Source organism: Diaphorina citri, unplaced genomic scaffold, assembly GCF_000475195.1.
Source record: "Diaphorina citri unplaced genomic scaffold, Diaci psyllid genome assembly version 1.1 scaffold1398, whole genome shotgun sequence".
Taxonomy (NCBI): domain Eukaryota; kingdom Metazoa; phylum Arthropoda; class Insecta; order Hemiptera; family Psyllidae; genus Diaphorina; species Diaphorina citri.
The window spans coordinates 37960-62754 of NW_007378824.1; the positions used below are offsets into that span (position 1 = coordinate 37960).

Sequence of the window (24795 nt, forward strand, 5' to 3'; positions counted from 1 at the left end):
GACCACTTACGCCCAGAGGGTCTGCCAGACAATCGGTATGTGTATGGCAGAAAAAAATTTCAAACCTCGGCCTGTGAGACAGTCCGAGAGACCTAGGTCTGAACGTGAGTGGCTGGCATACTCTGGCATAGGTAGGTACTAAGGTTATTGAGGGTAAAAGGTAACCACAAAATATGTTCATATCTACGTAAATTTTTTGGATATTTGTAAAAAGATTAATTTGATATTTAAATTGGTTTCGAAGAAGGGCCTGCCAAAGCCTGCAGTATGAAAGTTAACTATATCACAAATAGGTCTGTGATAGGTAGTTAATAGGTCTGTGATAGGTAGTCATATTAAATAATTATTTAGCATAGTTTACAAGTTTACTCATTATCTAGGTACAAACATAGGTAACTATCTAAATACATATTTAGAAACAACTCGTACAAATTGGCGACTAATTTTCCTCAAAGATGATTTGTAACGGGATTTTCCTGATTGCAGTGTGACCTTTTGCTAGTTATAATTAAATAGACCAGCATCAATAGGTTCTCCGTTAAAAATGTGATATAGGTATTTCTTAATTGACCTGTTGGTTTTACTGTTCTGAGAAATCACTCTAGGTACCTATCTATGTAGAATCTACCTAGATACATGTCAGTCTAGGTAATAGCGTAATAGGACAGTAGGTAATAGCTATTTATCTTCCTTAATACGAGTACTTAGCAGGAAATTGTAGTTTTCTTTACTCTCACGTTCCATTTTTACAACCTTGACCCTTTTTATATTTTTTAGGTACCTATCTATGTAGAATCTACCTAGATACATGTCAGTCTAGGTAACAGCGTAATAGGACAGTAGGTAATAGCTATTTGTCTTCCTTAATACGAGTACTTAGCAGGAAATTGTAGTTTTCTTTACTCTCACGTTCCATTTTTACAACCTTGACCCTTTTTATATTTTTTCCCCCAAAGGAAAAAGTGTCATTATGCGATAAGTTATTTTTTTTTATTTGCTCCTTAATCCATTATTTATTCACAGATCATCTTAGACCAGACACCAGAAAGAGTACTTTCATATAGGGTCTAGTCTGTAACTAGGTGTCATTATGCGATAAGTTTTTTTTTGCTCCTTAATCCATTATTTATTCACAGATCATCTTAGACCAGACACCAGAAAGAGTACTTTCATATAGGGTCTAGTCTGTAACTAGACATCCACTTTTAGAACATAAATTAGATGCTAAAAGTAATTATTCAGGACATAAAAAACAGCCTACGCCATAGTTGTTTAGGACATTTTAGAAATCGACTTTTATGAACGCTTTCTAATAGTTGACGATTGACTTTGTTTGGATTTTCAGGCTATAGTTTCAGTTGGTGTACGCCATAGTTGTTTAGGACATTTTAGAAATCGACTTTTATGAACGCTTTCTAATAGTTGACGATTGACTTTGTTTGATTTCCAGGTACAGAAAAATTGCTAAAAATGGCTGAAGAAATGAAAAATCTGGATTCGTTCATTTACGTGTCTACGGCTTACAGCAACTGTAAGCCATAGTTGTTTAGGACATTTTAGAAATCGACTTTTATGAACGCTTTCTAATAGGTTGACGATTGACTTTGTTTGATTTTCAGGTACAGAAAAATTGCTAAAAATGGCTGAAGAAATGAAAAATCTGGATTCGTTCATTTACGTGTCTACGGCTTACAGCAACTGTAATATTAAGAAAATAGAAGAAAAGTTCTATGAGCCCCTGTACACTCACATTGAAATGGAACAAATAATTAATTCATGTTCGCATACAGAACTCACTGTCCTAAATGATATCCTAATCAAACCCATGCCCAACACATACACATTAAGCAAAAACGCTTGTGAACAGATGGTTAGAGAAAAAATGGATAAACTTCCATTAGGTATTGTTCGACCTTCCATTGTAATGCCAGTGGTAGAGGAACCTTGTCCTATGTGGGTAAAAGGAATGAACGGTCTGACAGCAATGTATGTTGCTGTAGGTCTCGGACATCCACTTTTAAAGTAACATAAATTAGATGCTAAAAGTAATTATTCAGGACATAAAAAACAGCAAAGTCTATAATATATACAAGGGAACAACAAAAATATAGAACATATGTAGAAAGTACATCAGATTTAATCGGTTATAGGTAGGAGGTAACTTGAAAATTTTCTAACGCAATAAATATAAAATTTATTTCCAAAAAGATATACAACTAACATATTTTTCTAGGAAAAACAAAAGTAAAACTGTTAAGAATAGTTCCAACATAGAGGATAATCAAAAAAACAGCAAAATCTATAATATATACAGAGGAACAACGAAAATATAGAACATATGTAGAAAGTATATCAGATTTAATCGGTTATAGGTAGGAGATAACTTGAAAATTTTCTAACGCAATAAATATAAAATTCATTTCCAAAAAGATATACAACTAACATATTTTTCTAGGAAAAACAAAAGTAAAACTGTTAAGAATAGTTCCAACATAGAGGATAATCAAATAAAAAATCTGGTGTGAACATCACACGACTTTCTATTACATTTGCGGAATACGTATTTGAAAAAAAAAAAATATAAAAAAAATGAAAATTTTTCTAAGTCCCGAGCATGAGCCGCCTACGGCGGCCAATTTTCGACCAAAAATTTCCTAAATTTGTAACGGGATTTTCCTGATTGCAGTGTGACCTTTTGCTAGTTATAATTAAATAGATCAGCATCAATAGGTTCTCCGTTAAAAATGTGATATAGGTATTTCTTAATTGACCTGTTGGTTTTACTGTTCTGAGAAATCACTCTAGGTATAGCTATTTGGGAGCTTTTGAAATTTTTCCGTGAGTTGTTGTTGATGTTTTTATTGTTGGTGTTGTTGTTGTTGTGGTGGTGTTGGTGGTGGTGGTGGTGGTGGTGGTGGTGTTGGTGTTGTTTGTGAAATATTTTTTTGATACCTAACTAAGACTTTAGTAGTTTAGTCATTAAAAAAGCGGTCGAAATACTGTTAACTGTAAAAATACAGGAAAATACCGCTAACCGTTGTTCCGATGTTCATAAAAATTACTAATTGGTGCGTTTTAGGTATGGTTTTGGGGGGGTCTACTCTCATAACTTTTTCGATATCTCTAACCGTTTTGTGAAAACCGCTAAGAAGCGGTTAATTCCGACTGTGGGCGGCGCCCAGTGCAACTTTTGCCAATTTTCAGATTTTTCCCTTTACTTACTCATCAAGACTTACCATCCTGCCAAATTTCAAGTTTCTAGGACATCGGGAAGTGCCTCATAATTTTGATGAGTGAGTCAGTGAATCAGTCAGTCGTAAAATAAGCGATTTTCGAACCGTTTTTTCTACCCCTTCCAGTAAAGCTAGAACTTTGAAATTTCGTAGGTATAATAAGGAAGTATAGGTTAACATATGGTCCAAATTTCGTGAGATTACATTGAAAATTGACGGAGCTATGATAGGGGTAAAAATGCGTCGAAATGTTTCGTGTAATATACACACTGGCGTGCTCAGGCCGGAACTTGGCCTGGCGCACTGCCGTAGAAAAATTTTCAAAAAAAAAGTTCAATTTTTGGACACTTTTTAATGATCCCTCATTACACGGGGAGTATTTTAAGATAGGAAATTTTTGGTCGAAAATTGGCCGCCGTAGGCGGCTCATGCTCGGGACTTTTTTTTTTCAAATACGTATTCCGCAAATGTAATAGAAAGTCGTGTGATGTTCACACCAGATTTTCTTTCTACCGTATACAGTTTGTGGAGTGTAGAACATTGTGAAACAGTTAGGAAGTGATTGCAACAAAGTTATAGTCGGTTTCATTAATTGCTACCGAATCTCAAAGGTTGATATATTTTTTCATTGTTACTTTTATTGCTTCAAACTTTAAATCAATCTCATCAATTAATAGTAAATCTCGAAGGTTGATATTTGTTATTGGTATTTTTGTGTTTTCTTTCTACCGTATACAGTTTGTGGAGTGTAGAACATTGTGAAACAGTTAGGAAGTGATTGCAACAAAGTTAAAGTCGGTTTCATCAATTGCTACCGAATCTCAAAGGTTGATATATTTTCATTGTTACTTTTATTGCTTCAAACTTTAAATCAATCTCATCAATTAATAGTAAATCTCGAAGGTTGATATTTGTTATTGGTATTTTTCATTTCTTTAAATCGAGTGGAAATAATTATTTACTTAAATCCAGCTCTGTAAATTCAGCAACGCAAGTATCACTCTTTTTCATTTATTGACTATTATTATTATTTTTTTAATCAATGTAATAATTTATCTAATTACTATCTACTTAGGAACTCTATAATGGTTGCCAATTTTGTTTTTGTACATTATATGTTTGTCATTTTGGGGATGTGCTAGGTCTAGGTCGTTAATAAAAAAGGTTTTCCAGCAGGTAGCAGAGATTATATTGGGTTTCAGCTTTCAGATACCTCTGCATTTATTTAAATTAAATACCTAGATACCTAATTATTATGTATTTTAGATCTATCGTTGCTAATTATTATACCTACCTACACTATTATTAGTAGGTTTACAATTTACATATTCAGTTTGGGAAAATGTTCGGGCAAAAAGTATTATGGAAGAGTGTTACGGTTATTCATACAAAAAAGCTTGTTAAAAATGCAATGTTTTCTACAATTTCAGTCAAGTTTTGATGAGATATACGTATACATTAGCTAGATAGATAATTATACATATTGATTATGTACATAGTTACCTAGATAATATGTATAACGAGATTACCTCATTTTAATACCAATCTAATTATTTATATGATTAAACCATAGGTAATGGATATAATTATTTAATCGTTTTCAAAATATTATTCCTGCTCCATAGTAGCTTTAATTTTAAATGATACATAATACAATTAATTGCTAATTTTATATAATAAGTATTCAAGATTTCACACAATATGAAAATCTAAGCGATCTAAATCTATAGCCTACAATCTCCATGTCAGTTAAAAAATTTCCCATCTTGCTTAAGGTACGCGTGTTTGTTTTAGACTACGTGTTTAGACTGTGAGAGTAAAGGGACTTTTCAGTCCTATGCTGGCAGTATAAACAATATACAGGGTGGTTCGTGATTTACGTGTTTAGACTGTGAGAGTAAAGGGACTTTTCAGTCCTATGCTGGCAGTATAAACAATATACAGGGTGGTTCGTGATTTGCGAACCACGCTTATATCTCAGAAACGGCTGGGAATTAAGGAATGAAATAAACGGCATCATGCACTTTTTATTCTCATTTTTTTTTATATATACAAAACAACATTTTTAAATTACTTTGTTTTATTAATTACAAATGCAAATAATTAGCAAAAAGCCTCCCGTCGAGTCCAAGGGGTTTATGGTTTTAGTCTAATTACCTAATTAGGTTGTTTTCCCCCCGTTAGCAAAGTCAACTATGATTAGTATTAATTAGGTAATTAGAAAGCAGTTTGCTACTTTCGTTGATTAGATAATGGCCCATATACTATGTATAGTTTTCCAGTAATTTAGTCAGTTTACTGGAACCTTGTCTTTCTTCTTTCCCTTAGCATACCTACCTATGTATTGATTTTTAATCCCAATTTCCCTGTGGCCCATACTTTGAAGGGGATAAATGAAAGAAAAAGGACTAAAAGGAGAGAGAGAGAGAGAGAGAGAGAGAAGCGAGGGAGGAGAGAGATACGACTGACTGTTTTCCAGAATAGCATGGAATATTTCCCTCGTTTATGTATTGATTTTTAATCCCAATTTCCCTGTGGCCCATACTTTGAAGGGGATAAATGAAAGAAAAAGGAGAGAGAGAGAGAGAGAGAGAGAGAGAGAAGCGAGGGAGGAGAGAGATACGACTGACTGTTTTCCAGAATAGCATGGAATATTTCCCTCGTGGTTTTGAACCCAGGGTCCCAGAGTATCCAAGTCCCATTCCATGACATATTGAACGAGTGAAATCTAGGTTACCCATGTGAATAAAAAAAACTTCTATCCCTTCTCGGAAGAGTAGGGATCTCGGAACGGAAGAAAGAAAAAGTAAAACGTAAAACAGAAAGAAGAAACTTTGTAGAAAAAGAAAGACCAAAACAATAAAAATGGACTGCACAACAGCTGTGAGGCACATGTTCATCAATTGAACATACTCTTCTATCCCTTCTCGGAAGAGTAGGGATCTCGGAACGGAAGAAAGAAAAAGTAAAACGTAAAACAGAAAAAAGAAACTTTGTAGAAAAAGAAAGACCAAAACAATAAAAATGGACTGCACAACAGCTGTGAGGCACATGTTCATCAATTGAACATACTAATATGAAATCAATAAAATAAATTATTTTTATCATATTAATAATAATTAAGTAAGTATTAAGGGAACTTTGCCTTGGAGTCAGAGACTTTGGGTTCAATTCCCAGTCGTATAAGAAATTTTGGACGAATAATATTATGAACAAAATGTCTAACAATAAGGCAATGCAATTAGGACTACAAAGTTCCTTTTTTAATTACCTGTCGACCACAAAGTATACATATATTTTTTTAAAGCCCATTTGTCAAGAGAATCCAAAGACAGAAATTAGCCCCAACTGAAATAACAAAATTGTCATTTCAACGGTTTGGTGAATTCAACAAATTTTGAGCTCTTTAACCTGTTTATATTGTACTTTTTGGTCTCCATTTGATCTTTTTTACCTCAAGCCCAATAAAACCCTTAGGAGACCCATGCTCAATTTTCAGTGCACGTTGGTCTTTATTACCTCAAGCCCCAAGCGACTCTTCATTTCCAACCAAAAACCGCATATAAATTGACTTCTCGAAAGCCTGCGATATGTTAAGTGAGTCGGTGAACTTTCAAACCTGAGCCGCCAGGGCTGTCGATCGGCCGCTAGTGCAGTCCTAAATCAATTCAAATAAACGAAATTTACGAGGCGGCTGAGGCCGAGGCGGGACTGGAGCCAGAGGGGGCCACATTGGAGGAGTCCCCCAAGGAGAGAGCCTGGACTATCCTCGGATCCGCTTTACTACCTTCCCGGAACTCTTCCAGTGTCAGTCTGTCGTCGTGATTCTTGTCCATCTGATCGAAGATCTTGTCCACTCGCTTCTGCGGCGTGTTCTCGTCCTCGGACTGAGGCTGTTGACCCTGTAACCATAGCATGGATCACTGAAGTTGAGCACGGGTGCGCGTGGTTAGTACCCGGATGGGTGACCATCTGGCCAATAGCATGCTGCTAGTTTTTAAAAAAAAGTTATTGGAGTCAGAGAAAGTAAAAAAGTTAACCAGTTTTTCCATTGTCTATAGAGGAGTTTTCACTATAAAAAATATTACATGGGTATATGAGACTTCTACCCTCAAAAACCACGAATAAACTACCATTTGGGAGAATTTAAAAATCTAGTGATTTCTTTTCCTTGAATCTAGTGATTTTTAAAAATTTGGAGTGGAGACCCTGTTTTCTACTGGGAGTTTAGGGCCGAATCATGAATTTTTTTTCAAAAAAGCATTTAAAAAAAAAGCATTTTGGCTCATATGTAAAATGGGTCAAAAAAGGCATTTAAAATGTAAAATGCAAAATGCTTTTTCAAAACCAATTTGAAATGTAAAATGTAAATGTACATTTTACATTTTGCATTTTGCATTTTGCATTTTGCATTTTGCGGTTCGCACATCTCTGGTAACCATGCCAAGAGCCAGACACCAACGAATCAAATAAGGCCAAGTATTTACTCAAAAAAGAAACCCAAATGGTATATTATACAGAATTTCAAAAACTGCTGAATGCTTCAATGTAAACTGCAAACAAAAATTTCAACGACTGCTGAAACCCTCCAAGAGAACCAAGGATTCCAAGAATCCACACTTCTGTGGGTATACTACCAAAGGCCATTCTAAATTAAAGTACGAGGGAATCGTAGAAAAATCATGCATTTGTAGCTCGTACGAGTAACTATGTACAACACCAACACGGTAGCACGGCACCTTTCAAATATCGGTCTCTGAAGGATATGTTATAGTTTACAAGCTACACGTAAATTAATTTTATGGGGCAGATAGCAAACTCGTAAGGTACGTGCCACATTCGCTTTTATAAAGTACAGAGGTACAGCACACCATTCGTTTCAGCAACTGAGTGTGTGCTAGTACTAGGGATTTTCAATGTTATACGATATACGCAATGAGTAACAACACAAAACAATTCCCTTGGATGTATTTAGTCGTACAACATAGATCATTGACAATAGTAATGAACAATGAACCTATATTATTAATGCCTGTCAAACTCTTAGATGTTACCTGTCAAACTCTTGATTCCATAAACCCAGGAGGGTTATAGATTTATAGCATGTCTCCCATTACAACGAACTGTTGAGGTACTATATTGAGCTTTAATGTAGCGTAGTATCATTAATGTAAGGACTACATTTCCGTGACACTAAAAAATCTAGCTACAATCCAAGCTGAAAAGCGTACAAAAAATGTTGAAGAAAGAATAAGAAGTCGAGTCTATTTGAAAGAAGAAAAGGAAACGGAAAGAAACGCTTTCAAAAAACGTTAAATGAAAGAGGAAACGTTAAAAATAAAATACCTATATGTCTACTTACCTTGAAAGGAAAGGGCAAATCACAAGACACGATAGAAAGACATGTGGAGCGAAAAAAGGAAGACGATTTTCCTTTGTACGGCAAAAGGCGAAGAGGGATGTTAAAAGGAACAGACAACTAGATGCAAGAAAGTTAAAATAATAATGACACATGGCACAGAGAGAACAAAGGAAGAGGTGATACATAAGTAATAGCATTAGACCGTGATGAAAGAGGAAAAGCAAAACGACGGAAAATGAGAGAGGAAAGGGAGGAAGCAAATTAGGTAAATGGAGGAAGAGAAGAATTAGGACGAGGTGGAGAAGAGAAGGTAGCAAGAGAGGAGAAAGGAGATGAGAAAATGATGAAAATTTATTTAATGCAGATGGTGCTCACGAATAGGAAAAGAATAAGGGGAAGGTACACATGAGTGAATTACAGATCTGCGGAAAGTCGTAAAATTGGAACATATAAAAATCGAGGAGCAGCCGTGTTATATTTGAAAGCAAAAAGCAATGAATTATTTATGTTCATATTGAATGAGTTGGCGATTATGAGATGAGTTGATGAGTCATGAGTGCCAAATTTATCTAAGGCGTAGGCTTGGGTTTCACTTTCGAATTCGGCCATAGCGAAATTAGCCTTTCCATAACAATGAACATGATTGATTCTTCCTTCTTCTCTGACTGGGAATATATCTGCGGTGGTTTAAAAATAACCCAGGAAAATAATATTAAAATTAAAAACATACTATTGAAAATAAAAGAAAAAAAAAATAGACAAAGAGGAAATAAAATGAATTCCTGATTTTAATTCCAATAGATAGTGAAGATGATCTAACTACATCTATCTATAAATCTAGATCTTCTAGCAAGATACATACCACCATTTGATAGATAGCGTCCACAATGTTGTACATTTCTTCTCTCGTGATAAAACCATCGTTGTCGACATCGTACAATCTGAATGCCCCTGCAACATGAATCAAAATAGGCAACGGGTCACAACAACCTGTGCAAAAAAACTACCGTCTACATACAAATACGACACAAGACAAAATACCGGCTCCATACGAATAAGACCCATATGTGTAGAATAGATCTAGAGGACTTTAAAACAGTCTAAACACCACCTGATAACCCAGGTTACCTACTAGTTAGGTATACAATTTTGCATGTTCAAAGTAATTTTAGTTAGAAAAAGGATTCAAACCCAGCACTCCCGGATTAAGAATCAGTGCCCTGAGGTTAGAGGGCGAACATCTCTAGAGATCTAGAGGTGCTCTTGGGGATCTTTGAAAGGAAAATTGTATTTATTTTCAAAGGGAGATCCTAATACAATATACAATATTTTCAACAGATACATAGTGGAAAATAGATGCAGAGAAGAAGCCCACCATATTCTCGTAAAGCCAAATGGGCAAATAAATATAAAGGTGCAAGGGGAAAGGGTAAAGGAAACCCCATCATCATCAAGACTTCTTGACCCTTAAAATCTTCCCACTTACAGCGGGATTTTGACCAGAGCTATCATTAAAAAGGGGCGAGAGAAAAAAAAGGCTTTTATGTCAGATGAAATACAGGGCAAACCCGAAATTTGATACGAGCTACAAATGTATGATTTTTCTACGATTCCTTCATACTTTAATTTAGAATGGCCTTTGGTAGTACCTATACCCACAGAAGTGTGGATCCTTGGAATCCTTGGTTCTCTTGGAGGGTTTCAGCAGTCGTTGAAATTTTTGTTTGCAGGTTACATTGAAGCATTCAGCAGTTTTTGAAATTCTGTATAATATACCATTTGGGTTTCTTTTTTGAGTAAATACCTACTTGGCCTTATTTGATTCGTTGGTGTCTGGCTCTTGGCATGGTTACAGGGTCAACAGCCTCAGTCCGAGGACGAGAACACGCCGCAGAAGCGAGTGGACAAGATCTTCGATCAGATGGACAAGAATCACGACGACAGACTGACACTGGAAGAGTTCCGGGAAGGTAGTAAAGCGGATCCGAGGATAGTCCAGGCTCTCTCCTTGGGGGACTCCTCCAATGTGGCCCCCTCTGGCTCCAGTCCCGCCTCGGCCTCAGCCGCCTCGTAAATTTCGTTTATTTGAATTGATTTAGGACTGCACTAGCGGCCGATCGACAGCCCTGGCGGCTCAGGTTTGAAAGTTCACCGACTCACTTAACATATCGCAGGCTTTCGAGAAGTCAATTTATATGCGGTTTTTGGTTGGAAATGAAGAGTCGCTTGGGGCTTGAGGTAATAAAGACCAACGTGCACTGAAAATTGAGCATGGGTCTCCTAAGGGTTTTATTGGGCTTGAGGTAAAAAAGATCAAATGGAGACCAAAAAGTACAATATAATATATAAACAGGTTAAAGAGCTCAAAACTTGTTGAATTCACCAAACCGTTGAAATGACAATTTTGTTATTTCAGTTGGGGCTAATTTCTAGGTTCATATAAGAATAAGACTAAAAACTCTAAAAAGACTCCCTACCTCCCCAAGCCTGATATAATATGTACCTACGAGTGTCATTTTCGTCATAATTTCTAAGTAAATGACCCGATGGGAATAAATTGTCAACTAATTTGGAATTTCCTATTATGCAAATGAAGCTTTTTATTTAGTTCATCACTTCAAAGTCATTTGAAATTTAAAATCGAACATTTTGTTTTTCCTGGACTCGACCTAGCAGTGCGTGTGTCTGGGGTCAGTCGTCTGGACATATCAGGAATAGCTGGCTATTTCGGGGTGCGCTCAGCCTTGTGAGGATTTAAATTTGAAATGGGAGTCATTTGAAATTGAAAATCAATCAATTTTATGTTTTTTCTTGGTCCAAATTAGCATAGCTACTAAGATAATAAGTATTGACGAGGTCAGTCGTTCGGGCATAACTACCAGGAGTAGCCTCATGTCGAACAATAAAATTAGTGAATCTACATACCATAATATCCCTCTCCAACACAAGAGGACTTTAGTTTAAAAAATAAAAAAAATAAATAAAAAAAAAATGCTGTGAAAAGTAATAAAGTTGGAAAAGTTGTGGAATGTTATTACGTTGGAAAAAGGTGAGTGGGAAAGTGGGAGAGCCACTTGAATTTTTTAAAACTTTTAAAAAATGTTCTCGCCTTGTGTTTTTATTTACATTTTTGCCACTTCTGTTCTCTGTTCCCAAGGGTTCCCCACTATCCCCCTCACAGAACTTACCCTACTTGATGGGCTTACGACTCTAAACACAATACAACGAATAGTAACTTGATAAAATTCTATACAGGATACAGGCAGGCAGCAGTAGATATGAACATATTTTGTGGTTACCTTTTACCCTCAATAACCTTAGTACCTACCTATGCCAGAGTATGCCAGCCACTCACACTCAGACCTAGGTCTCTCGGACTGTCTCACAGGCCGAGGTTTGAAATTTTTTTCTGCCATACACATACCGATTGTCTGGCAGACCCTCTGGGCGTAAGTGGTCGGCATCAGACGAAAAAACGTTTTTCCTGTTAAAACTAATAGACGATGTGCAATTGTGCACTGTGCACTGTCCATCTGTCATTGTTACCCATGCATTTTTACCTTTGACTCAAAATACTCGCATAATCTAAATTTGTAGCGTAATATCACAGTCGGTTCCCAAATTTCGGGTTTGCCCTGTATTTCATCTGACATAAAAGCCTTTTTTTTCTCTCGCCCCTTTTTAATGATAGCTCTGGTCAAAATCCCGCTGTAAGTGGGAAGATTTTAAGGGTCAAGAAGTCTTGATGATGATGGGGTTTCCTTTACCCTTTCCCCTTGCACCTTAATATTTATTTATTTGCCCATTTGGCTTTACGAGAATATGGTGGGCTTCTTCTCTGCATCTATTTTCCACTATGTATCTGTTGAAAATATTGTATTAGGATCTCCCTTTGAAAATAAATACAATTTTCCTTTCAAAGATCCCCAAGAGCACCTCTAGATCTCTAGAGATGTTCGCCCTCTAACCTCAGGGCACTGATTCTTAATCCGGGAGTGCTGGGTTTGAATCCTTTTTCTAACTAAAATTACTTTGAACATGCAAAATTGTATACCTAACTAGTAGGTAACCTGGGTTATCAGGTGGTGTTTAGACTGTTTTAAAGTCCTCTAGATCTACTCTACACATATGGGTCTTATTCGTATGGAGCCGGTATTATGTCTTGTGTCGTATTTGTATGTAGACGGTAGTTTTTTTGCACAGGTTGTTGTGACCCGTTACCTATTTTGATTCATGTTGCAGGGGCATTCAGATTGTACGATGTCGACAACGATGGTTTTATCACGAGAGAAGAAATGTACAACATTGTGGACGCTATCTATCAAATGGTGGTATGTATCTTGCTAGAAGATCTAGATTTATAGATAGATGTAGTTAGATCATCTTCACTATCTATTGGAATTAAAATCAGGAATTCATTTTATTTCCTCTTTGTCTATTTTTTTTCTTTTATTTTCAATAGTATGTTTTTAATTTTAATATTATTTTCCTGGGTTATTTTTAAACCACCGCAGATATATTCCCAGTCAGAGAAGAAGGAAGAATCAATCATGTTCATTGTTATGGAAAGGCTTTTTTTTTGCTATGGCCGAATTCGAAAGTGAAACCCAAGCCTACGCCTTAGATAAATTTGGCACTCATGACTCATCAACTCATCTCATAATCGCCATCATATCTACTGCTGCCTGCCTGTATCCTGTATAGAATTTTATCAAGTTACTATTCGTTGTATTGTGTTTAGAGTCGTAAGCCCATCAAGTAGGGTAAGTTCTGTGAGGGGGATAGTGGGGAACCCTTGGGAACAGAGAACAGAAGTGGCAAAAATGTAAATAAAAACACATCTACTGCTGCCTGCCTGTATCCTGTATAGAATTTTATCAAGTTACTATTCGTTGTATTGTGTTTAGAGTCGGAAGCCCATCAAGTAGGGTAAGTTCTGTGAGGGGGATAGTGGGGAACCCTTGGGAACAGAGAACAGAAGTGGCAAAAATGTAAATAAAAACACAAGGCGAGAACATTTTTTAAAAGTTTTAAAAAATTCAAGTGGCTCTCCCACTTTCCCACTCACCTTTTTCCAACGTAATAACATTCCACAACTTTTCCAACTTTATTACTTTTCACAGCATTTTTTTTTTATTTATTTTTTTTATTTTTTAAACTAAAGTCCTCTTGTGTTGGAGAGGGATATTATGGTATGTAGATTCACTAATTTTATTGTTCGACATGAGGCTACTCCTGGTAGTTATGCCCCAACGACTGACCTCGGCTATACTTATTATCTTAGTAGCTATGCTAATTTGGACCAAGAAAAAATATAAAATTGGATTGATTTTCAAATTCAAATGACTTCCATTTGAAATTTAATATTTAAATCCTCACAAGGCTGAGCGCACCCCGAAATAGCCATTTCTGATATTCATTTCAGCCATTTCAGCTATTTCTGATATGCCCAGACGATTGACCCCAGACACACGCACTGCTAGGTCGAATCCAGGAAAAACAAAATATTCGATTTTAAATTTCAAATGACTTTGAAGTGACGAACTAAATAAAAAGCTTCATTTGCATAATAGGAAATTCCAAATTAGTTGACAATAAAATTTATTCCCATCGGGTCATTTACTTAGAGATTATGACGAAAATGACACTCGTACATATTATATCAGGCTTGGGGAGGTAGGGAGTCTTTTTAGAGTTTTTAGTCTTATACTAAACTTATATGAACCCCTGAACTGCTTACTGCTTTTACGATGCACATCTTATTAAGCCTAATCTTCACTTTGAATGGATTTTTTTTTATTTCTTCGTCAAATTTCGGCCTCAAGAGGGGATTAAAGAAAGCATCTCCGACCTACAGACTTTTAATCAAGATATTTAACTGTCATGTCTATCTTACGGACATAGAAAGAAAATGACACTCGTAAATATTATATCAGGCTTGGGGAGGTAGGGAGTCTTTTTAGAGTTTTTAGTCTTATACTTTATATGAACCCCTGAACTGCTTACTGCTTTTACGATGCACATCTTATTAAGCCTAATCTTCACTGGGAATGGATTTTTTTATTTCTTCGTCAAATTTTGGTCTCAAGAGGGGATTAAAGAAAGCATCTCCGACCTACAGACTTTTAATCAAGATATTTAACTGTCATGTCTATCTTACGGACATAGAAATAAATAATGACGTCACATTGGGCCCAATAAAAGAAAGCGCTAGGCCGGCACTATCGGTACAGAGCTCTCGGTAACTAACAAGAACAGTCTCTAATTATTAGAGCTCATTTATTGTTAGAGCTAATCCTACAAGAATTCAAAACCATATTCAATAATTCAAATTCGTGAAATTAGCCCTGGATCAAAATCGTGGAAAATTGGGTCATAATGGTGCAAAGACCTGTAAACACAATTCTATATTATGGGTTGCTAAGTACCAAAGTATCCTATGTACAGCTATACGTGTTCCACAAACATGCCTGAGTAGTTTTCAAAATTAAAAACGATGCATTAAAAAGTGGCATCATTAGAATACGTTATTATGGGTTGCTAAGTACCAAAGTATCCTATGTACAGTTGTACAGCTATACGTGTTCCACAAACATGCCTGAGTAGTTTTCAAAATTAAAAACGATGCATTAAAAAGTGGCATCATTAGAATACGTTTTTTTTTGTCAATTGGCCTTTGTGTTTTTACTTTCTATTACTAACAGTATAGCGGAGCTATACAAGTAATGAAAGTATTGCAATCGGTCCAAATTTTCAAAATCGGGAAATGACGACTGAGGGACTTCTTTGCCGACGATGCTTTCGACCGCTTGAGGAAAGAAAATGCAAATTTCACCGAGAGAATAGTAGTGCTCACGGCAGATTTGCAATCGGATGGCCTAGGACTTGACGAAAAGGAAAAGAAAGTTCTGAGAGAAGACGTCAATATTGTGTTCCATGTGGCAGCCACAGTCAAGTTCGATGAGCATTTCCAGACAGCCTTTGAAATCAATTGTAAAGGTAGGTTATATGTTATATGACATATGAAAATGAAAATTTCCCCCTTGACGTTATGCAATTTTTCGCAATTCTACGAATCTTGATCAGTACTGGCGAAAAAAAGGGCATTCAAAATCTCTATAATTAAAGAAGTGAAATTTGAAGCTCACTTTACAAAATCTACTTAGAAATAGAATACTGAAAAAACTCGATAAGACAGAAGTGGGGGCGGAAAAGTAGGAAAAGTAATAAAACTGAAACAAAAGACAAAATGTAATGAGATGACTCGGTTGAAATCTCAATGTGATTCTTGCTTTCCTTTTTCTGCTTTCCTTGTCTCTCAGAAATATGAATATTTCATTCAAACAAAGTTTAGAAGGGATTGAAAAAGAACGAATGTCTGAAAGGGGAAAAGGAAAAATGGACAAGGGACGAAGGGACAGGAAATGAGGTCAGCAAAGTACTTATAGTTTCAGTTGGTGTACGCCATAGTTGTTTAGGACATTTTAGAAATCGACTTTTATGAACGCTTTCTAATAGGTTGACGATTGACTTTGTTTGATTTTCAGGTACAGAAAAATTGCTAAAAATGGCTGAAGAAATGAAAAATCTGGATTCGTTCATTTACGTGTCTACGGCTTACAGCAACTGTAATATTAAGAAAATAGAAGAAAAGTTCTATGAGCCCCTGTACACTCACATTGAAATGGAACAAATAATTAATTCATGTTCGCATACAGAACTCACTGTCCTAAATGATATCCTAATCAAACCCATGCCCAACACATACACACTAAGCAAAAACGCTTGTGAACAGATGGTTAGAGAAAAAATGGATAAACTTCCATTAGGTATTGTTCGACCTTCCATTGTAATGCCAGTGGTAGAGGAACCTTGTCCTATGTGGGTAAAAGGAATGAACGGTCTGACAGCAATGTATGTTGCTGTAGGTCTCGGAATAATGCGAACCGTCTATCAAAACACGAGCAATATAGTTGATATGGTACCTGGAGATCTTGTTGTCAATATTCTACTTGCAGCAGCATGGGACGTTGCTAGACGTGTAAAGAAATTGGACACCATCACCAGAAGCGATCAGAATGTTGAAGCAAAGCTGATTGATCCAAATAACAATGTTGAAGAGGAATCAATCAAAAAGCTTGATGTAAACTATGAAATAAACCATGGAAACTATGACACTACAAATCATGTGAACTATATTAAACAGAATATAAAAGAGAAATTCATTGATAAATACAACAACAATGTTCCTGATACTGATGATTCTTTTAAAATGTCAACTCAAACTCAAAACCTTGCAGATTCTGTCATCTCTAATCAATCTGTTTCTAATAAATCTAATGGTGAACATTCAGATCGCATTTATCACATGGTAAGTTGTGTTGAAAATCCCATTGCGTTGGGAAAATCCACCGAGCTAACAATTTATTATAGTAACCAAGCCAAGGAGGGGTGCGAGAAAAGTCTTTGGTGTATTCATCACAACCCAACGGGCAAAAAGTGGTTGTATTTCACTTACTTTTATCTGTACAACCTTCTACCAACTCTTGTGTTTTTTGTGTTCCTTGAAAAGCTTTCTGGTAAAAAGGCACAACTTATGAAGATCTATAGGAAAGTGTTTTTCCTCAACACCACCATTGCTAATTTTTCCATCAACGAATGGTCCTTTACAAATGATAATGCACTTAAATTATTCAACACCTTAAATAGCAAGGATAGAAAAATGTTTGGCTTCAGCATGAAAAAGGTTTCATGGCTATTTTTCCACTTGAACCTTCACCGAAGTCTTTCAAAATACGCGATACATGTTCCGGTAACGAAGAAATTATACGTAACAAAACATCGGTATATGCTAATAGCTGACTTTAGAACCTCGATTATTTCAACTTTCTATTATTTTAACTTCCATTATTTCAACTCCAAAATCCATTTTTTTTGTCTATCTTTCAAAGAATATCCTATCTTATCAGAGGAAAAGATCATTTCAACTACCCCCCGGTCCCAATTAGTTGAAATAATCGAGGTTCTACTGTATTCTATTCTACACGCGCCTCAAATTGTATTTAGGTAAAAAAAAAAAGCTACAATAGGAATAATTAGGTACATACTTATCTACTATGTATGAACAGACTCGTATTATGGGGACTCATCAGAATAATTAATTAATATAGGACCGATTCATCGGATATATGAATATTACATGAACAAAGGTAACCCAAGAGCAAGAAATAACAATGATTTGTCACATAATGCGAGCACGTTTCTAATTGGTAATCATATTCAAATTTCAACAAACAACACGATGTAAATCATATGGTATTTATGGTGTTATTTTTCGTTTTCCCCAATAGTCCTTGTTCGTTTCTAATTGATAATCATATTCAAATTTCAACAAACAACACGATGTAAATCATATGGTATTTATGGTGTTATTTTTCGTTTTCCCCAATAGTCCTTGTTAAACTAACCGGGCGCGGCGCTTCGAACTCTTGACGTTCGAACGCTTGATAAGTTAAAATCCTGAAAAGATTAAAAAAGTAAATTTTTTGGATATATGTAAAAAGATCAATTTGATAGTTAAATTGGTTTCCGAAGATGGGCCTGCCAAAGCCTGCAGTGTATAAGTTAACTATATCACAAATAGGTCTGTGATAGGTAGTTAAAAATATGTGTGATTTTTGCGATATGGTTTCATAGCTTATAAATACCTATTCGTGATCATATTAAATAATAATTATTTAGCATAGTTTACAAGTTTACTCATTATCTAGGTACAAACATAAGTAACAATCTAAATACATATTTAGAAACAACTCGTATACCTATGTATCTACTTATCTAATTGGCATTGTGTGTGTGTGTGTGTGTGTGTGTGTGTGTGTGTGTGTGTGTGTGTGTGTGTGTGTGTGTGTGTGTGTGTGTGTGTGTGTGTGTGCAAAATCTACATCCTCTTTCGAGGCAAGAAATCACAAAGTTTGGACGACCGACTGAGGGACTTCTTTGCCGACGATGCTTTCGACCGCTTGAGGAAAGAAAATGTAAATTTCACCGAGAGAATAGTAGTGCTCACGGCAGATTTGCAATCGGATGGCCTAGGACTTGACGAAAAGTCGACTGAGGGACTTCTTTGCCGACGATGCTTTCGACCTCTTGAGGAAAGAAAATGTAAATTTCACCGAGAGAATAGTAGTGCTCACGGCAGATTTGCAATCGGATGGCCTAGGACTTGACGAAAAGGCAAAGGAAGTTCTGAGAGAAGACGTCAATATTGTGTTCCATGTGGCAGCCACAGTCAAGTTCGATGAGCATTTCCAGACAGCCTTTGAAATCAATTGTAAAGGTAGGTTATATTATATGTTATATGACATATGAAAATGAAAATTCCCCCCTTGACGTTTTGCAATTTTTCGCAATTCTACTAATCTTGATCAGTACTGGCGAGAAAAAGGTTATTCAAAATCTCTACCATTAAAAAAGTGAAATTTGAAGCTCACTTTACAAAAGAAATAGAATAAATAGATAAGACAAAAGTCGGGGCGGAAAAGTAATAAAACTGAAACAAAAGACAAAATGTAATGAGATGACTCGGTTGAAATCTCAATGTGATTCTTGCTTTCCTTTCCCCCCTTGACGTTATGCAATTTTTCGCAATTCTACGAATCTTGATCAGTACTGGCGAGAAAAAGGTTATTCAAAATCTCTACCATTAAAAAAGTGAAATTTGAAGCTCACTTTACAAAATCTACTTAGAAATAGAATACTGAAGGGCAAGAAAAAACTAGATAAGACAGAAGTGGGGGCGGAAAAGTAATAAAACTGAAACAAAAGACAAAATGTAATGAGATGACTCGGTTGAAATCTCAATGTGATTCTTGCTTTCCTTTTTCTGCTTTCCTTGTCTCTCAGAAATATGAATATTTCATTCAAACAAAGTTTAGAAGGGATTGAAAAAGAACGAATGTCTGAAAGGGGAAAAGGAAAAAGGGACAAGGGACGAAGGGACAGGAAATGAGGTCAGCAAAGTACTTATAGTTTCAGTTGGTGTACGCCATAGTTGTTTAGGACATTTTAGAAATCGACTTTTATGAACGCTTTCTAATAGGTTGACGATTGACTTTGTTTGATTTTCAGGTACAGAAAAATTGCTAAAAATGGCTGAAGAAATGAAAAATCTGGATTCGTTCATTTACGTGTCTACGGCTTACAGCAACTGTAATATTAAGAAAATAGAAGAAAAGTTCTATGAGCCCCTGTACACTCACATTGAAATGGAACAAATAATTAATTCATGTTCGCATACAGAACTCACTGTCCTAAATGATATCCTAATCAAACCCATGCCCAACACATACACACTAAGCAAAAACGCTTGGTACATTATATGTTTGTCATTTTGGGGATGTGCTAGGTCTAGGTCGTTAATAAAAAAGGTTTTCCAGCAGGCAGCAGGGATTATATTGGGTTTCAGATACCTCTGAATTTATTTAAATTAAATACCTAGATACCTAATTATTATGTATTTCAGATATATCGTTGCTAATTATTATACCTACCTACACTATTATTAGTAGGTTTACAGTTTACGTATTCAGTTTTGGAAAATGTTTGGGTAAAAAGTATTATGGAAGAGTGTTACGGTTATTCATACAAAAAAGCTTGTTAAAAATGCAATGTATTCTATATTATTTTACAATTTCAGTCAAGTTGTGATGAGATATACGTGTTGTGATGAGATATACGTATACATTAGCTCGATAGATAATTATACATATTGATTATGTACATAGTTACCTAGATATGTATAACGAGATTACCTCATTTTAATACCAATCTAATTATTTATATGATTAAACCATAGGTAATGGATATAATTATTTAATCGTTTTCAAAATATTATTCCTGCTCCATAATAGCTTTAATTTTAAATGATACATAATACAATTAATTGCTAATTTTATATAATAAGTATTTAAGATTTCACACAATATGAATCTAAGCGATCTAAATCTATAGCCTACAATCTCCATGTCAGTTAAAAAATTTCCCATCTTGCTTAGGTACGCGTGTTTGTTTTAGACTGCGTGTTTAGACTGCGAGAGTAAAGGGACTTTTCAGTCCTACGAGTATGCTGGCAGTATAAACAATGTACTCGCACTTCGTGCTCGGGAGGGGGGCTTCGCCCCCCTCCACCCCCCGGGGGCTTCGCGTGTTCGCTACGAATAGAAGTTGAGAACAAAAGTGGAGTTGCATTTCGAACAAAGCTATCAGTGTTCAGTGTGTTCTCACTCGCAATATTCAAGAAATAAAGGCAATGGTCATGTAGGTATCTTACTGAAGGAACTGTTTGGTTTCAGGGAAAAATGTTCTCATGACAGGGGCGTCAGGGTTTGTCGGAACCATCCTGTTGGAGAAACTATTGCGGACAACAGACATCAACAAAATCTACATCCTCTTTCGAGGCAAGAATACATATTTTCCGATACTGGGTGCTTTTTCAGCATAAACCTACATAGGTACCTATGTCATCCGTGACATCGGAATTCAGAGGTTTGAATCCGATATTTATGGCGAATACATTTATGTCCAATGTCCATTCTTTTCGCATTACCGTTTAATCTGTGTGGATTTTGTATATCCCTCATGCCTACAAATATTGTAAATATACAAACACGTCTGGTTCATAAGAAAATAGAGATAACTTTGTACACTAAATTTGTTAATAATAAGTATTTTATTTTTAGCGTAATTACCTAAATCATCTTTAATCTTTGTAGAAATTCTTTCAAGCAGAGCTCTTAATTTCTAGCTTACCTCTTTTAATTTCTAGTTTAGCTCTTCTTAGCTCTTAGTTTGAACTTTTAGTTTATGCATGATCGAAAAAAAAGTCCAGCCCAATATAAATACCACCTTACCATATAGTGTGGCACTTACAGTTTCCACAAATACATCTGATAAGGTAAGTACATATTTCCATATAAATATGAACTATGTATTTAGATTTCACAATGTTTAACCACCGAGTGGATTTAGAAAAGTACCTATACTTCATGAATTATTTCACAACACTTGACTCGGGGGAGCGTACAGATGAAAATTTTCAGCAAAACTGTGTACGTAATGTACGTAGTGTTTATTCCGTGGAGATTTTAACATTCTGACTCTCATATTTACATTCTGGCTCCAGGTGGAAATTTATTGTATTCATATAGAAAAAAAACAACCATTCAGGGCTGTTTCTCGGTATAATTTTTGGTGAAGCTTCGTATCAGAGAACCCGTCGTTTTTGACGGACAAGTCTGAAACTTTTAAATAGCATTACCTATTACCTTTAGAAAACGAAGACACTTAAGTGAATTGTGAAAACAACACATTGGAAAACCAATAAAACTCAGAATTAGACACGATAAGATATTGGAGAGAGCGCTTTATCAACTTTCAAAATATTTCAAGACTTGATCGAAAACATTAAGACCATGGGCAATAATTCTGTCCATGGGAGTTTGAAACGGAGACGAAAAAAGTCAATAGAAGAAATAACGGATGATCCATTCAAATCTGAAGAGAATGCACCTCAAACTATCCTGGACTTCTATGACAAACGTGATGAAGATGCTCTGAGTGACAAGCTAATCGAATTTGACGCAGAAGAATCTGAAATACAGGCGTTTTACAAAGGTATGTAAAAAAATATAAATTTCCAATTTGAAAACTTTGGATAGTTCATGGCAACGGTAGCCTTTCTTTTAACTTTAGGAACGATTCCTATTTGTGCGAGCTGCTGGAGCGAAAACGTCCGAAAACATTGCTTTTTAAAGTCAACCCATAAAGTGAAAATTTTCCAATTTCCTGAACATGTGTTTATACTGTACAAAATACAGTATAGCTGTTTGGTCCAAGTTTATATTGACCTACTAAATATTGAATACTAAATATCGTAGAACGCTAAACTTACAATAACATGATGAAGTTCGTCTTGTCAGAAAACTTTTCTCAAAATGAAACAGGATGTTTGAACACACTCTGTGTCGCCAGAAATAGATGCTCTTTCGTCATTATGTCTCGTTTTGAAGAGAGTTCAATAAATTTGATCACAACTTTACTGTAGGTGAAGTACAAACTTCCTCAAATTTTAAATTCGCATATTATAAAATATTAATGCAATTTGTAAAATGTAACAACTGAGTTGATATGCAGGTTATGGTAAATTTACGGATTTTAATATAAGTATTTTTCTTCACATTTCGAAACGAGGGAATTGCAACAAAACTTGAACATTATGGAATTAATATGTTTATGTACAAACATCTTGTGAAAACTTGTAAATGTAAAATAGAAGTTAAGAACAAAAGTGGAGTTGCATTTCGAACAAAGCTATCAGTGTTCATATTGTAATGCCAGTGGTAGAGGAACCTTGTCCTATGTGGGTAAAAGGAATGAACGGTCTGACAGCAATGTATGTTGCTGTAGGTCTCGGAATAATGCGAACCGTCTATCAAAACACGAGCAATATAGTTGATATGGTACCTGGAGATCTTGTTGTCAATATTCTACTTGCAGCAGCATGGGACGTTGCTAGACGTGTAAAGAAATTGGACACCATCACCAGAAGCGATCAGAATGTTGAAGCAAAGCTGATTGATCCAAATAACAATGTTGAAGAGGAATCAATCAAAAAGCTTGATGTAAACTATGAAATAAACCATGGAAACTATGACACTACAAATCATGTGAACTATATTAAACAGAATATAAAAGAGAAATTCATTGATAAATACAACAACAATGTTCCTGATACTGATGATTCTTTTAAAATGTCAACTCAAACTCAAAACCTTGCAGATTCTGTCATCTCTAATCAATCTGTTTCTAATAAATCTAATGGTGAACATTCAGATCGCATTTATCACATGGTAAGTTGTGTTGAAAATCCCATTGCGTTGGGAAAATCCACCGAGCTAACAATTTATTATAGTAACCAAGCCAAGGAGGGGTGCGAGAAAAGTCTTTGGTGTATTCATCACAACCCAACGGGCAAAAAGTGGTTGTATTTCACTTACTTTTATCTGTACAACCTTCTACCAACTCTTGTGTTTTTTGTGTTCCTTGAAAAGCTTTCTGGTAAAAAGGCACAACTTATGAAGATCTATAGGAAAGTGTTTTTCCTCAACACCACCATTGCTAATTTTTCCATCAACGAATGGTCCTTTACAAATGATAATGCACTTAAATTATTCAACACCTTAAATAGCAAGGATAGAAAAATGTTTGGCTTCAGCATGAAAAAGGTTTCATGGCTATTTTTCCACTTGAACCTTCACCGAAGTCTTTCAAAATACGCGATACATGTTCCGGTAACGAAGAAATTATACGTAACAAAACATCGGTATATGCTAATAGCTGACTTTATTGTGCTTACCACAATCAAATTGGTACTTGTTTACTTACTGTGTTGGTTGAGTTTGTTTATACTCCGTAATATTAAATTAAAATTAGGTTTAGTTTAGTCTAGTCTAGTCTTGATCTTAGGGATATCCAAATCCAAAGTCGAGATCTTGATCCAAGAAAGAGAAGTGGGTCCAATAAACCTTACTTACATACATATTTTCCGATACTGGGTGCTTTTTCAGCATAAACCTACATAGGTACCTATGTCATCCGTGACATCGGAATTCAGAGGTGATTTTTCGTCACTCTTCGTCGTGATTTTTCGCTCAGACCGTCTCGTCTGAGCGTGAGTGGTGGGCTTAACATTCGGTAAACTGTTTCTGAATTAGAAAAAGTCTCTTTTTTCAACGACCTTAAACAGTAAGAAAGTATAAAATATAACCTCTAGATATACCTAAAGTTTTTGTCGAGACGTTTACTGAAAATAAAGAGTTGTTTTTCCAATTTCTTAATTAATTGCCATTCCTCATGAGAGGAGATATACCTACTTATGTCAAGAAAGTGTCTCCCGTACGATTTTTCACAAGGGATAACAAATTGAATAAACTTAGCACTTCTAAAGTGTCTCCTTTTCTCACCTGCAGCTAAATGTCTGCTTATCCCGGTGACAGTCCTTTATTCCTCTTGTCTTTACTTCGCGAGATTCAATTTTCATAATTTCCTTCTTTTGTTCCTTCTTCCCTTTCTCTTTTCCCCTTGTTCCTTCTTCCCTTTTCTCCCCTTGTTCCCCTGTTTAAACCCAGTATTCCAAATGAA

General features: G+C 35.7%; 2 protein-coding genes and 1 pseudogene across 2 annotated transcripts; 2 read left to right on the top strand and 1 right to left on the bottom strand.

Annotated features, from left to right (window-relative positions):
* Nucleotides 1–6159: 6159 nt before the first annotated feature.
* LOC103515688 (frequenin-1-like) lies at nt 6160–9540 on the bottom strand. The gene is made up of 2 exons (XM_026828295.1): nt 9458–9540; nt 6160–7135 (listed from the first exon to the last, which is right to left on the bottom strand). Exons 1-2 carry the CDS (start codon nt 9491–9493, stop codon nt 6917–6919), a joined length of 255 nt encoding a protein of 84 aa, XP_026684096.1. The 5' UTR covers nt 9494–9540; the 3' UTR covers nt 6160–6916.
* Nucleotides 9541–9553: 13 nt separating this feature from the next.
* LOC103515689 (fatty acyl-CoA reductase wat-like) lies at nt 9554–17467 on the top strand (the record flags this gene model as incomplete). The annotated part of the gene is made up of 4 exons (XM_026828296.1): nt 9554–9664; nt 10451–10665; nt 15374–15594; nt 16143–17467. Coding segments are annotated over exons 1-4 (1872 nt in total), but the record flags the coding sequence as incomplete, so codon positions are not given.
* A 1066-nt stretch (nt 17468–18533) lies between these two features.
* Nucleotides 18534–24173, top strand: LOC108253226 (annotated as a pseudogene).
* The last annotated feature ends 622 nt before the right edge of the window (nt 24174–24795 follow it).

Bases quoted from the DNA above. Each gene is read 5' to 3' on its own strand.
- LOC103515688 (XM_026828295.1), bottom strand. From the start codon at position 9,493: ATGTACAACATTGTGGACGCTATCTATCAAATGGTG. The intron at 7,136-9,457 runs GTATGTATCTTG...CTATGGTTACAG, and splicing joins ACGCTATCTATCAAATGGTG to GGTCAACAGCCTCAGTCCGA.